The sequence below is a fragment of the Suricata suricatta genome, chromosome 14 (assembly GCF_006229205.1).
Source record: "Suricata suricatta isolate VVHF042 chromosome 14, meerkat_22Aug2017_6uvM2_HiC, whole genome shotgun sequence".
Taxonomy (NCBI): domain Eukaryota; kingdom Metazoa; phylum Chordata; class Mammalia; order Carnivora; family Herpestidae; genus Suricata; species Suricata suricatta.
The window spans coordinates 39,328,505-39,343,320 of record NC_043713.1 but is presented as its reverse complement, the minus strand read 5'-3'; the positions used below and the strand labels follow the sequence as shown (position 1 = coordinate 39,343,320).

Sequence of the window (14,816 nt, the reverse complement as noted above, 5' to 3'; positions counted from 1 at the left end):
TCTATAACTTGCAACAGTGGGTAAGGAGGCTGTGTGCCATAGCTTGGAAGTTTCACTAGGTCCTCGGCTCTGCAGTTGAGGTTTCGGGTTTCAATTCTCCCGGGAGCACGAGATGTCGCAGCGTGCACGGGGCGGCTGCCGCCTCCGCTAAGGCTGCACTCGAAAGCCAGTCCCAGGCGCGGCCGCGCTCTCGTCCGCCCTAGACGGAGGTTGGGCGCCGGGGCCGAGGCCGCTGCTCAGCTGCTGTCTGTAGCTGGGCGCGCAGGGAGGCGGCGAGCGCAGCTGGGCCGGGACTTCCTTCCTCTGCCGCAGGACAACAAAACAACCCGGCAGCAGGCACTGAGCTCTCGGCAGCTGTCTGGGCGAGAGGCGCAGCGATGGGCTCCGTGCTTAGCAGCGATAGCGGCAAATCCGCCGCCGCCTCGGCCGGCCCGCGGGCCCTGGAGCGCAGGGGGGACCCGGAGCTGCCCGTCACGTCCTTCGACTGCTCAGTGTGCCTCGAGGTGTTGCACCAGCCCGTCCGGACCCGCTGTGGCCACGTGTAAGTGCCTGGGGAGCCCGGCTCGCGCGCCCGTCCCTGGAGAGAGAGAGGTTGGGGGTTAGGCTTGGGAGGGGGGGTTCAGGGCCAGCGCTTGAATGAAGCTACTGCAGGGAGACACCTGGACCCGTCGAGTGCGGGCCGCGGGAAAATGGCTAGTCGGAAGGTGACACCGGATTTCAGGAGGCGAAAGCATGAACAAGCGGGCTGTGCAGCGCCTCTCCGCGTCACCCCAGGTGCTTGTTCCCGGAGCCCAGGTGCAGAGCCCGGGGATGGGGATCCCAGGCGCGGGACCCGCCGGGAGCCAGGACTCGCCAAGTGGGGAAGGTGATCTTGGCTGGAGAGCCAGCGCCCGCTTGGGCACAAGGCAGTGGGCTCCTGCAGAGCGTTTCTCCCGCGGAACTCCGTTAATCGGGCATGCTTCCCTTTCCCCCACCTCCCAGCCCCCTGGAACCGGGTCGGTTTTGTTTTGCTGGCTTCGTGCACGTGTTCTAGAACGCCCACTGAGTCTAGCCTCTTGAGCAAACAAAGATCTGAACAAACCATTCTTCTACTCCCACCTCCCGTTCCCAATGCAGGCACTCTGGGGCCTCAAAGATCAACCCAAACCGGACCGTCCAAAGGATTCTGTAGTCTTGAGTTTAAGTACCTGTCAGGGCGGGGCTGGGACTTGAACGGTAGCACCCAGCCCTTGATTGTAGCCTTTGAAAAACCCTGACACAAAGTGACTGGAGCTTGCAGACTACCTCCCTTACAACAGCGCTTCCCTAAATCGCCGGAAAGTACAGATAAAAATAACATCTTAAAAACCAGGTATCATGGAACTAAAACCTGCTCTTAGTTTCTAAGAAGAGTTTAAAAACAAAATCCCTGTGTAAAATGGGCACGTCCTCACTGTGTGCTTGAGTAACTAGTAATGGGAGTTGGATCTGCGGATTTGTTTACTGTGTTTACGCAGAAGCTTGCTTTCCGTGGCTGCCTGGGTGTGTGGCCGAGTGTGTGCCTGTTGGGGGTCGGGGTGCAGGGAAGGGCGGGGGTTGCAGAGAGAGCGGAAGCCCGCTTAATGTCTTCTTTGGCCGGCCGTTTATAGGTTGATGAAGCGCCAAGGCAATACCGCAATGGCTAGTAAGTGTTTTTGGCTTACCAGGAAAAAAGTACCATATTATAAATGCAAGTGCACATAAAATATTTTTCAAAGGACTGAGGTGGTCCTTGACACCTATAGACTAGTAACCGAGAAGCAGTTTTCACCACTGAAAAGCCCGGTAGTGAGCCCAGGAGGAAAAAAGCAGCCCACACAGTGTTTTAAATCAAGAGTGCCCTGGGCATTAATTTGTGGCTGTATTTTCAGGGCCTGTAGTTCAAGCTTTGTACTTTAAACTCAAGTCTAATTGACCTCCTGTCTGATTACTGATGTTGTTTCCCAGCCGTTCAGATAGAGTTCTTGGACATAAACCCCGAGGCCTAGATGGAAGCCAAGATATTGTTGTGTAACAGTATAACATATCGATTAGTTCAGGGCAGTAATAACCTTGTGCTAATTACATTTAAATTTAGCCTGAATGAGCATTAAAACTGTCAAGTTGCACCAGAGGTGCACAGTGGGCATCAAGTCTTGAAGGTTTCTTTTGTAGCACTGAATTGAGTGACTTTGCTATTGGAGAGTGTTATCTGATTGGGGGTTGTTTCCTACCAACACCCCTACCCCCAACCCTTCACCCCCCCACCCCGCGTTTGCGTTTGGATTTTGAATGCTGTAATTTACTGTTTGCTTCTGCTGAAGGATAATGTAAATGTGTAAAAAGTTAGACCTTTTGTTTAATCTTTTTCTTTGTTAGAATTTGAATAGGAAACCAGCAACTGGAAAAATAGTCATGAAGTAGCACAACAAGGGCTGGAGGAATTGCCTTCCCTCACTTTACTGTTCTTTGTTTTGACAAATCTGTGTCCATTGTTCTGGCTGTGAGCAGAATTTCCATATTCTTACTTTTGGCAAATTTACTCGGGCCCCTTCCACTTTATAAATGTTAACTCCAATTCCTTCTGCGCTGGAGATGGTGACTGCTGTTAACACCATGTGTACTTCCTAAGTGAATTACTCTCTTCCATTGACCTTTGATTGGAAAATGAAGACATGCAGATGAAACCACTTTGTATTAACCCAAATTGAAGCTAGTTTCCAAACTTTTTGAACTCGTTCGTGTATGCTGATTTCTGTTTATAAACTGATTTCATAGAGGGCATCCAGGTGGTTCAGTCCCTTAAGGGTCCCACTCTTCATTTCAGCTCAGGTCTTGATCTCAGCGTCGTGAGTTCAAGCCCTACACTGGGTGTGGAGCCTACTTTAAAAATAATAGTAATAAAATACAATAAAATAAAATAAACCTATTTCAAGTCAAACAAGTTATTAATAATGGCAAAAATACATTGAATGAATATGGATATAGCACTCTATAAATCATATTGTGATGCAGGAGAAACACTGGGCTTGAGAGGGAGCAGGATTTGAAATTCAGCCCTGCCACTGACCAGTGATTTGACCACCATGTTGCTGACTTTGACTTTCTTTCTTCATTTGTAAAATAGAGTGAATAATGGAATTTTTATGAATAGTTAAAAAAATGTAAAAGTAGCTCATCGTAAAGCCTCAGTGCAAGATTTCTATTTCCTTTAAAGTCATTGCACAAAGAAAAACCTACAAGCAATATTATTTCTTATCTCCATTTTGGGGGGGGAATAAAACTGGGCCATAAGAGATCTGTGACATTTTCAAGATGTCCCAGATAGCTTAGTTCCTTTTCCTTTGGTGGCCTTGAATTTAAGAAGTTCTATTTTAATGTTCTGTCATTTCAAGTTGATTTTATTCATATCTCTGTATCAGTTGTTAAAACATTTTGGGGGAAAGGCTTCCTACCTCTACTTTATCTTCTGTTATGGGGGGGGGAGGAGAGGATGTAGATGAGTTGAAGCTGTATAAAGGAAATTGAAAAGGAATCTGATTTATATTTAAAATAAGTATTCAAGGAAATTTGTTGTCCAGCTTTATCATATCGATAAAGGGAGAGAAAGGAATGGAAGGCACCTCCTTAACAAGTAAGATTAAAGAGGACAGAGTTCAGTTCCAGAGGTAGTTCATGAACTCGTGATGGGGTTGTTAAGTGTCCAGTGGTCTGAGAGGGAGATATCCAAATGGAAATATCCCAAAGGCAATCCCCAAAGGGATTGGTGAACGGTCAGAGCTAAGGGAGTTATCTAAAAGAATCAAGCAGTTGAGAGGTGCCTTGGTGTCTAAGTTGGTTAAGTGTCCAACTTCTTCAGCTCAGATCATGATCTCACAGCTCTGCTCATCGGTTCAAGCCCCACATCGAGCTCTGTGCTGACAGCGCAGAGCCTGGAACCTGCTTCAGATTCCGTGTCTCCCTCTCTTTCTGCTCCTCCTCGTTTGCACTCTGTCTCTCTCAAAAATAAATAAAACATTAAAAACAATAAATAAGAGGATCAAGAGATTGAGAATGAGCCTAACAAAGCTGATAGGTATAGACTGGAACATGCTATAAGGTACAAAAAGCCACAACTTCATTGAACTGAGTTGGATTAAATTGCGCCAAGTCACAGAATTTGTTTAATGTTTAAAATGAAACTGTTGGGAGGGAGGAAAAGAGGGTGGTGATGGAGGAGGGCACTTGTGGGGAAGAGTACTGGGTGTTGTATGGAAACCAATTTGACAATAAACTATTTTTAAAAAAAAAAATTTAGGCTGGAATAAGGTCAGAGAAAGGTCAAAGAAAGGTGAGGTCTAGAATCCAAGCTGAAAGGAAAAATGTTACAAAATCTATTTGACATTTATTTGTGTACAGTATTTTTCAAAAGAGAATACTAAAACTCTTAAAAATTTAATTAAAAAATAATTTAAAAATAAAAATAAATAAATAAAAATAAAATGAAACTGTTGAGGATAATTCTGATGTGCTTTCAGGTAAGTGGGTTAACACCATTGTGGTCAAGTATGAGCAGGAAAGCCCATACCAAACTAGTGATTCTCTAAGTAGAGTCAGAGAGTTTTCTGATGACTTAAAGTGACCCAGAAATATATATCAGTGCTTTCATTTTTTTTTAATTTAGCATATTTTATTTTTTATTAAAAGTTTTTATTAAGGTGTAATTGACATAATATATTACTTTCAGGTATTCAACATAACGATTCAATATTTGAATCACAAAATCACAAATCACAAAATTTGAATCACAAAATATTTGAACCACAAAAAGTCTAATTAACATCTGTTATCATACATGGTTACAAATTTTTTTCTCATGTTGAGAAATTTAAGATCTGTTGTCTTGCTGACGTTCAGATGTACAATACAGTATTAACTGTAGCCACCATTAGAGCCCCATGACTTTTTAATTTTATAGCTGGGAGTTTGACTCCCCTTCACCCATCTTGCCATCCCTTTCATTGTTACAGGAAATGTGCAATCTCAAAAAACTTCTTTTTTTAAATATCATGTTTTTTAATTTATTTTTTAATGTTTATTTTTGAGAGAGAGAGAGACAGAGCATGAGTGTGAGTGAGGAAGGCTCAGACAGAGAAGGAGACAGAATCTGAAGTGGGCTCCAGGCTCTGAACTGTCAACACAGAGCCCAATGAGGGAATTGAACTCACAAGCCGTGAGATCATGACCTGAGCTAACATCGGATGCTTAACCAACTGAGCCATCCAGGCATCCCCCAAAACCTTAGTTTTTAACACAGGATTAAAGCTATTTATCTTATTGTTATTACATATATTTATTACCTACTTATATATTTATTATCTATTAGTGAGGGTTCTCCAGAGAAACAACCAACAGTGCATGTATATGTGTGCATGAGAAAGACTGATTTTAAGGAATTGCTTTACATTATTGAGGATAGTCTCTTTAAAGTCAGCTGACTATAGATGTTGGCCACACCTACAAAACACCTGCACAGTAACACCTCGTTGTTTGATTGAATAACTGAGTCCTATAGCCTTATCCAAGTTGACACGTAAGACCAACCATCACATCTATCAACTGAGTTTTTTAAAGGTTATTAAAATCTGGTTATCAAAAACAAAACCTGGATCATTATAAGTCTTTACTAGAAGGCCCTTTAGAATTCTCCTAAGAAGTCTGGCTGTTAGGCACCCATGCACACACCTACATGTTGCTCAGGCAGTCAGTAGGAATCCATACATCTTTCCCTAAAATAAGATCATTGTTCATTTGGTTTCATTATTATCATTTCGGTGTGGTGTAGGTTGTTTGGTTAGATCTGCTACTGCCTGGGGTGCTTTCATTTATTGATCCAGCAACCCCCCCCCCCGCCCCGCCTGCTCTGTGCTGAGCACGTAAACCGAATGCTTGTGTTCTTGGAGCTTGCATTCTCATGAAGCAGGGGTGGACGTAAACAAGATCGAGCATTAAATATGTCACTTGTCATACAGAGATGGGTGTTAAGGATAAAAAAATGGGTGAGGAAATGGGATGGGAAGTATGTGGGGACGCTGCAATGTAAAGATATTTAAAGCAGTGCTTCTCAAATTATCTGCTGTAAAGAACCACTGAGGTTTTGTTTATGTTTTCAGCCCATCACTGATGAATACTTTTATAAAATAAAAATGTATTATGGGAACATGAAACTTAAAAATACCAAGGATGCATAAAACACAAGTCTCCATTTTAAAAGTTATTAATTATATTCAACAGACGTAAAATTACTCTGTCAGATTATTGTACGAGCTTCTGAAAATACTTCTTTCAATTTCTATACCTAATTAGGCATGAACTATTAATCAACAGCGCTTCAACAGCCTTTTTCTAGAGGAAGTTAGAAGGTAAGGAAGGTAGTTCAACTCGAAAAAAATGTAAGGAGTGGTTGCAGAGGGTGTGGGACGTTTATTTTATTTTGTTTTTTCAATGTTTATTTATTTTTGAAAGAGAGAGAGAGAGGGTGAGCAGGGGAGGTACAGAGATGGGGGAAACGGTACAGAGGATCCAAAGCAGGCTCCGCGCTGACAGCAGATAGCTCCATGCAGGGCTTGAACTCACAAACCGTGAGATCATGACCTGAGCTGAAGTTCGATGCACAACTGATTGAGCCACCCAGGTGCCCCTAAATGAGTCATGACATGAGCTGATTTAAAAGAATGGCTCTGGCTGCTATGTTGAGAATGGACTGCAGTGGGAAGAGCAGGACCAGGAGAGAGAGGTAGGAAGCCACTGTGGTGATCCAGGTAAGAGACCAGGACCAGCAAGGAAACAGTGGAGGAGGTGACTGGTAGGATTTTAGAGCAATATGAAGGCTTAGCTAAACAAGGTGGATTTGATGTGGAGTGTGGGAGGAAGTGAGGAACCAAGGCTGAGTGCAAAGTGCTTGGCTTGAGGAAAAGCTGGGGTTGCCCCAATTGAGATGGGAAAGACTGGGAAGGTGGAATGAAGAACAAGGTAATGTCAGGAGTTCTGCTACTGACAGGCCACGTTTGGGACAACCAAGAGATGTTGAGTAGGCAATTGGATATGTGAGTCTGGAGTTCAGAGGAAGATCTGAGCTGTAGATAAATGAAACTGGGAATCATAAACATAGACTTGGTAATAATCCATGGGACTGGATGAACTTATTGAGGAGTAAGTATAGTCAGAAGAGAATAGAGGGGGGCAGCTGGGTGGCTCAGTGAGTTAAGCATCCGACTTTGACTCAGGTCATGATCTCACAGTTGGTTCATGGGTTCAAGCCTCGAATTGCGTTCTGTGCTGACAGCTCACAGCCTAGAGCCTGTTTCAGATTCTGTATTTCCCTCTCTCTCTGCCCTTCCCTTGTTTGCACTCTGTCTCTCTCCATCTCAAAAATAAATAAACATAAAAAAAAAAAAAAAAAAGAAAAGAGAATAGAGGTCCAAGGACTGAGCAGTGGAGCATACCAACATTTAGAAGCTGAGACATGAAAACCTGAAAACCAGGGGCACATAGGGTGGCATCCAACTCTTGGTCTCAGCTCAGGTCATGATGGCATGGTTCATGGGATTGAGCCCCATGTTGGGCTCTGCACTGTAAGGAAGGAGCCTGCTTGGGATTCTCTTTCTCCTTTCTCCTTCTCTCTCTGCCCTTCCTCTGTGTGTGCATGCTCGCTCTCTCTCTCTCTCTCTCTCTCTCTCTCTCTCTCTCTCTCTCAAAATAAATAGATAAACATTAAAGAGAGAGAACTTGTAAAAGAAGTAGCTATAAGGGTAAGAAGGAAACCATTTGGTGTCCTGGAGGCCAGGTGAGTACAAGGAGCTCTTGGGAGGGAAGAGGGATCCACTGAATCTAGTGATGCTTGAAGGTCAGGAGGATGAAGATTCAGAATTGATCACTGTATTTAGTAATGTGGAGGCTCTTGGTGACCTGGAGAAGAGCAGCTTCAGTGGAATGGTAGGTGCCAGTGCCTAATTGGAATGGTTTGGTGAGCGATCATAGGAGCTAGAGACAAGAAGCATAGGAAGCCCTTTCACGGAGTTGGGAGGCAAAGCGAAAGAGAGAAATTGGGGCAATAACTGAAAGGAGAAGAAAAATGGAATATACCATATGGTTATGCAAATGAACAATAGTGAAGGGGAAACTCATGCACGGGAGAGGAGAGAATTTCAGGAGCAATGCCTTTGAGTAGGAGAAAGGAGCTGGGATTTACAAGCCAGGATTGGGGAGTGGAGGGAGGCTTGGCCTTTGCTAGGAGAATGGACAGTTTATCCATTTCACAGGATGTAGAGCATTAAATGGGCACAGATGCAGGGGAATTGAAGAAGTGGAATATTGCAGAAGTTCCCATCTGATTGCCAATTATCATTGACATATCATTTGACCTGTGATTTGACTTTAAGATGAAACTTGGAAGTTTAAATATGAACATCCAGACCCCTAATGCTATAACAAGTGTATATAGAATTCCTCCTCTTCCCCACATGCTTGGGTAAGCGTCACTTAAAATTCGGTGATTAGAGTCCCTCGTACCATCAAGGTCCATAAACTCTGGAGAGCCATTGCTCTAATAAAAGAATGCTACTCCCCACATTGCTGCTTCTTAAAGGTCTGGCACTGAGTAGATGTTCAATGTCAGTTGAATTAATGAACGATTCTAAAATAAAATGTAGATTGTATACTTTGGTGAACGTCCCTCAGGCAGCAACAAGCACTCTATAGTGCCAGCCAACAGATGCTGTGTAGTTGAGTAATGGATAGCGGTTCCACCATAGTTTTTGAGCTCCATTCTTTTTATGAGGTTACTCATCTGTCCCTGTATTACTGAGAATTTCAGAAAGATGTGATTAAGCTGACCTGAAATATACCTCCTCTGGTGGTTGGACTGCTCTGTTTACTTAGCAACATTAGTACTGTCATAGGCAAATTAAATATTCGTGATCTGTTAAATTATGTATTCTCTAACAAAACCTAAATAATGTAGCAGATTGAGTTTGGTGCTGAGATTTTCCTTAGAATTTGGCCGCGGGCCTGTGGACCAGCAGCACTGCAGAATCTTGGGCGCCATCTCACATCTACTGAATTGGGAACTGTTTGAATAGGATGTTCAGGTGACTTATAGCCATGTTAAAGTTTGAAGCATAGCTTTAGCCAGCCCAGTTTTAATTGACAGCAAAATACAGCAAGTTGAGGACAGCATTTGAAGGTTATAGAGAGGCACCCCTCTAAGATTTTAAGTTAAAAAAATAGATTTTGCAGGGCACCTGGGTGGCTCAGTCGGTTGAGCGTCCGACTTTGGTTCAGGTCATGATCTCACGGTTGGAGGCTTTGATCAAGCTCTGCATCAGGGCTCTGTGCTGACAGCTCAGAGCTGGAACCTGCTTCGGATTCTGTGTCTCCCTCTCTCCCTGCCCCTCCCAGCTCACACTGTTTCTCTCTCAAAAATAAATAGGTATTTTTAAAAATTAAAATAAAAGATTTTTCTTTAGAGGGTTAAATTTTAAATCAACAAATAATGTGGTATAGGGATATGCAAAGTCAGGTTTTGGAGGCTGAATGATTCCCCAGATGGACTTTGAGCGGAACCTAATTGAATATGTAAACACATTAAAGGAAATCTTAAGGGCAGTGGGTGCGGGAGGGTTTATTCTCATAACAGCTGCGCTCAGGCTGTCCAGGCTGACCCGTGTAGGGGAGGAGGGAGTGCGGTGTGTGTGGGTGCGTGTACATGGTTTTTGCCCTGCATTGGAATATTTTAGACTAAGATTCTTATCATCACTTGGAATAACAATAGCAATTCCCCTTATTCTGTTTACATTTTCAAGCTTACCAAGCCCGCTCAAGATTTTCATTTAGCTTCATATTGGCACACCCAACATGAGGCAGCCTCTTGTTGAGAACAGAAATAAAATATTAGATGGATCTCATGCTGCCAGCGCCTCTTCCAGAGTCATATTTGGGACCATGTCTGGATACTTCTCTTTCCTGTCTAGCCCTAGACCTCATGGAGTCCCTAAAGCATCTCTTCCCTCTTTACTATACATAGGGTTCCGTTTTACCTCTTGAGATTGGGTACCTAATTGCATGCAGTGTCCTCAGCAAGCCTTTCCTTATTTTTCTGCAATGCTTTGCTGACCTCTTCATTATAAGACTCTTATTGATAATCATGTAATTTTGGGAAACAGCAAGGAATTAATAAAATAACCCCTGGGAGCGGGGTATTTAAGTTTCCATCTGGTTTCAAAGATCATAGAGTCATTATCTAGTTCCTAATTCATTTCTTCAGGAGCTGCAGACTACGAGTGATGTAAATGAATATGAAGGGTGAGTACTCCACAGGATGGGGCCATTACCCCATGTGACCAAAGGGAAATTGAGTTCAGACTTGGAGGAGACTAGCTTCTTAAGAGAAGCCAGAAATTTGGGTTTAGTTGTAAAATCTGATTTTAAAGCCATGGCTTTAATCCTCACTTAGGATTTTTAAAAAATTTTTATTTATTTTTGGGAGAGCGCAAGTGGGGGAGGGATACAGAGAATCCCAAACAGGCTCTGCACTGACAGGGTGACAGCAGCGAGCCCGATGTGGGGCTTGAACTCACGAACCCCTGAGATTGTGACCAGAGCCGAAGTCAGATGCTCAACTGGCTGAGCTAACCAGACGTCCTTCACTCAGAATTTTTGAAAACATTGAAGTAGTTAAAAAAAAAGAAAAAAAAAAAATATATATATATATATATATATATAAAATTGCCTTCTATCCTCAGCTTCTCTCTTTCACCTAACTTTTCCTCATTCTGATTACATCTTTTACGATTGATCATTCTCAACCTTACCTTATAAGGGTGGGCAAGGGGCAGACAAACAGGAATTGCTGATTATATTCATTTGTATCCCTTGAGGTTTTTCAGAAGGATATAACACTGTTATTGATGGAAATGTTGGGCCCTGCCCAGAAAATCCTCCTTTGATCCATTCCTCATAACTGATTTAGTTATTTCAATTTACTGAGTAGCTACTATATGCCTGGGTAGGGTAGGAGGAGGCCTGCAAGATTCTGGATGGTTCTGAGCTGTATGTATTTCTGTGCTCTTCTTCATGCAATGTTGTTGTTTCTGGCCTGTTGTCACTGGGGCATTTTTGTTTTGTTGTATTGTTTTTCAGCTTTATTGAGATGATACGGTACAATTCACACAAAGTGTACTAGTTGATGAATTTCGGTAATTATCTACAATCCTAGAACCACGGCCACAAACAAGACCTAGAACAGTTAAATCCATTACCATCCATTTTTTTAAATGTTTATTTAGTTTTTGAGAGAGAGAGAAAGAGTGGGAGTGCAAGCAGGGGAGGGGCAGAGAGAGGAAGATCGAGGATCTGAAGGGCTCTGAGATGGCAGCAGAGAGCACAGTGTGGGGCCCCAGCTCACGAACTGTGAGACCATGACTTGAACTGAAGTCAGATGCTTAACCGAATGTTAATTCAGTAATGTAAGGCATTCTGAGCCTCCTTCACATTCTTCGTAGACAACCCCCTTCCCAAACCCCTAGCTCCAACAACCCCTTATGCTTTCTGTAACCAAGTTTTGGAATCATGCAATAAGTAGTCTTTGGCATTTGACTTCTTTTACTTCGTATAATAAAGCATATATTTGTTGTCATTTGGTATGTCTTAAGTCCCTTTGGCTCACTTCTAAAAGAAATCCTAAATCTGTCTGTCCACTTACACTGTCTACTGCTTCTTTGCTGGTCTAACCTATCACTCTCTCTTGAACAGACTCTTCCAGTGACTTAAACCTGAGTTCCTTGCTGTGGCTCTGGTACCTCTGTAATCTGTTCTTCAGGGACCCAGAGTGATCTCTATAATGTAAATCAAATTGCATCACGCTCCTTCTTAAAACCCTCCAGTGCCTTCCCATGACCCTTAGTTATGGCTTTATGACCCATCTTCTGACCACTTTACTCCCCTTTCTCATATCTCCAGAGAGTCTCCCGGGGGCCCCCCTGCCTTTCCAGCTTGCTGGTTTTCTGTACCTCAGCAAGATGGTGCCTGTCTTTTGTGCCCTTTGTTTTCAGCTTGGAAAACCATTCCCAGATCTTCCTTACACTGGTGCCTTCAAGTATCATCTCAGGGACCACCCATCTAGATGCTCTCTCTGCCCCACTCACTCTATTTTTATTGTCTTCTTCTCAAAGCATTTATCATTTGCCTGTCTATGTGCTTACTGGCTTATTGCCTCTCTCCCCATTCTGGACCTCTGAGAGCAGGGACCTGAGGCACTGCCACGATTTCATCCTTGGCCAATCGAACACTGGCTGGCAATAGTAAGCTATTACTAAAAATGTCACCAGCGCATGAATGTGTATATGGGTGGGTCCAGGGAGGTTTGTGCAGATTTATGCCTTCTCTCATAGTCTTCTCTATAATCGTGGATTCACTGTTCTTGCTAAAAGCGACATATATTCAATTTTTAAAAGGTTTGCATTATCTCTCTTCAGCCTTTTATTATATTCCAAATTGTTCTGTGCTCTTTAAATTTGTTTAAGTAGCGCACCTAGGTGGCTCAGTTGGTTAAGCATCCAACTCTTGATTTTTGGCTCAGGTCATGATCTCACGGGTTCGTGGGACTGAGCCCCATGTCAGGTCCCAAGCTAACAGAGAGGAGCGTGTGAGCAGTGCTTGGAATTCACTCTCTCCCTCTCTCTCTGTTCCTCCCCTGCTCGTGTGCATTTGTGCGTGCCTGCTTACCCACTCTATCTCAAAAGAAAGAAGGAAAACAAAAGAAAGGAAGAAGGAAGGAAGGAAGGAAGGAAGGAAGGAAGGAAAGAAAGAAAGAAAGAAAAAGAAAGAAAGAAAGAAAGAAAGAAAGAAAGAAAGAAAGAAAGAAAGAAAGAAAGAAAGGAGCAGAATGAAAGAAACTTAAAAAATTTATTTAAGTAATCATTAATGCAGCATAATCTTTTCCTCACATGGAATTAGATGCCCTTAAAAAGCATTTTTTAAAATGTTTTTCTCTTCATGTTCCATTAAAAATGTCAGGTTTGTCATCCTCCAAAACTTTCCCTTCCCAAATGTACAACTAAATTTTTCTTAGGAATGAAGAAACTTTAAGTCATAATAATATGGTTAATTTTCCCTAATCTTTTTCTCTAGCGTTTTATTATGAAAAATTTCAAACCTACGGCTAAGTGAACACCTATATATCCATCAGCTAGATTCTACAGTTGTCAATTTTCCTATATTGCTTTTATCTCTCATTTTATCACATAGCTATCCATCATTGACCCACCTTATTTTTGGACACATTTCCGAGTAGGTTACCATGATCAGCACACTCGATTCCTTCTCCTATCAACATATATAATATTAACCAGACTTCAGTATTCATTTATGTTTTTTCAAGGTGAAATGAATACCTCCTAGAGATAACCCTTACTGAGATACAGAAATCTTCATTACCTCAGAGAGTTCCCTCATGTCCATGTATCCCCAGCCAATCCCTGTCCATGAATCCCCCACGGACAACCATTGTTGTGAGTTTTTTCCTCTCCCATAGATCAGTTTTGCCTGTTTAAGAACTTTATATAAGTGGAATTTATACAGTATGTGCTCTGTTATGTCGGGCTTCTTTCACTCAGTATCTCTCTCTCTTTTTTTTTTTTAATGTCTATTTATTTGTTTTGAGAGAGAGAGAGTACATGCACCGGGGAAGGCCAGAGAGAGAGGGAGACAGAGAATTCCAAGTAAGCTCCACATTGTCAGTGCAGAGCCCAACTCGGGGCTCGATCCTACAAACTGTGCGATCATCACCTGAGCTGAAATCAAGAGTCAGATGCTTAACCGACTGAGCCACACAGGCACTCCTTACTCAGTATGTCTTTGAGATTCATCCATGTTGCTGTGAATATTAGTAATTTGTTATTTTTTATTGCTGTGTGTAGTATTCCATTATGGGAATATGCCCCAGTTTGCTTTATCATTTTCTTGTTTCAGGACTCTTGGGTTATTTCCAGTTTGGGGCTGTTACGAAAACAGTCTTCATTAACATTATTGTACAAAAAGACATATGTTTTCCCTTCTCTTGAGTAAACACATGGGCTTGGTATTGTAGGACCAGTGGGTACCTATATATTTTGTTTTACAAAAAATTGCCAGACCATTTATCCCAAATGATTGTAACTGATTAAATTTTTCAAAGACTCATTTGTTGTGTAGGTGATATGGTTATAGGGTTAAACTTGAAATCTGGTGATGAAAATCCCCTCCTTCTACCACATACTCACCTCTTTTTTCCAATGGGTAGGTAAATGGGTTTTTTTTGTTTTTTTTTAATCCTTCTAGATGCTTTTATACATCTACAAACTATAAATAGCTATGCTATATACATAGTTCTACACTTTACTTTCCAAGAGGTTGTATTTTTTAGTTATCTTGCTTTTGTACCTTGTTACATAGCTTATATATATATACACACACATTACCTAAACCTGAATATCCCTGCATGGATTCTAATTAGGCAATTCATATAATGCTTGGTCACTTGTATACTTCTTATGCTAATGTCCTAGAGTAAGGATATTAAATTCTCCAGTTCACAAGATTTGAATTTGATAACTGTACCTTTAAGGGGGAGAATTTTAACCTCAGATTTAAAAAAATTTTTTTTAAGTTTTATTTATTTTTGAGAGAGTGAGAGAATGCTCATGGGGAGCTGTGGAGGAACTGGGGAGGAGCAGAGAAAGAGCAAGAGAAAGAATCCCAAGCAGGTTCCATGCCGTCAGTGCAGAGCCCAACATCTAATTAAC

At 42.2% G+C, this 14,816-nt stretch overlaps 1 protein-coding gene across 1 annotated transcript in view; it reads left to right on the top strand.

Moving 5' to 3' along the window:
* The first annotated feature begins 229 nt into the window (after positions 1-229).
* Positions 230-14,816, top strand: part of RNF125 (ring finger protein 125) — a 37,761-nt gene continuing 23,174 nt past the window's right edge. The window contains exon 1 of the mRNA XM_029922625.1: positions 230-541. Within this exon, the coding sequence (XP_029778485.1) occupies positions 378-541 (164 nt within the window). The 5' untranslated portion in view covers positions 230-377. The remainder of the gene's footprint in view (positions 542-14,816) is intronic.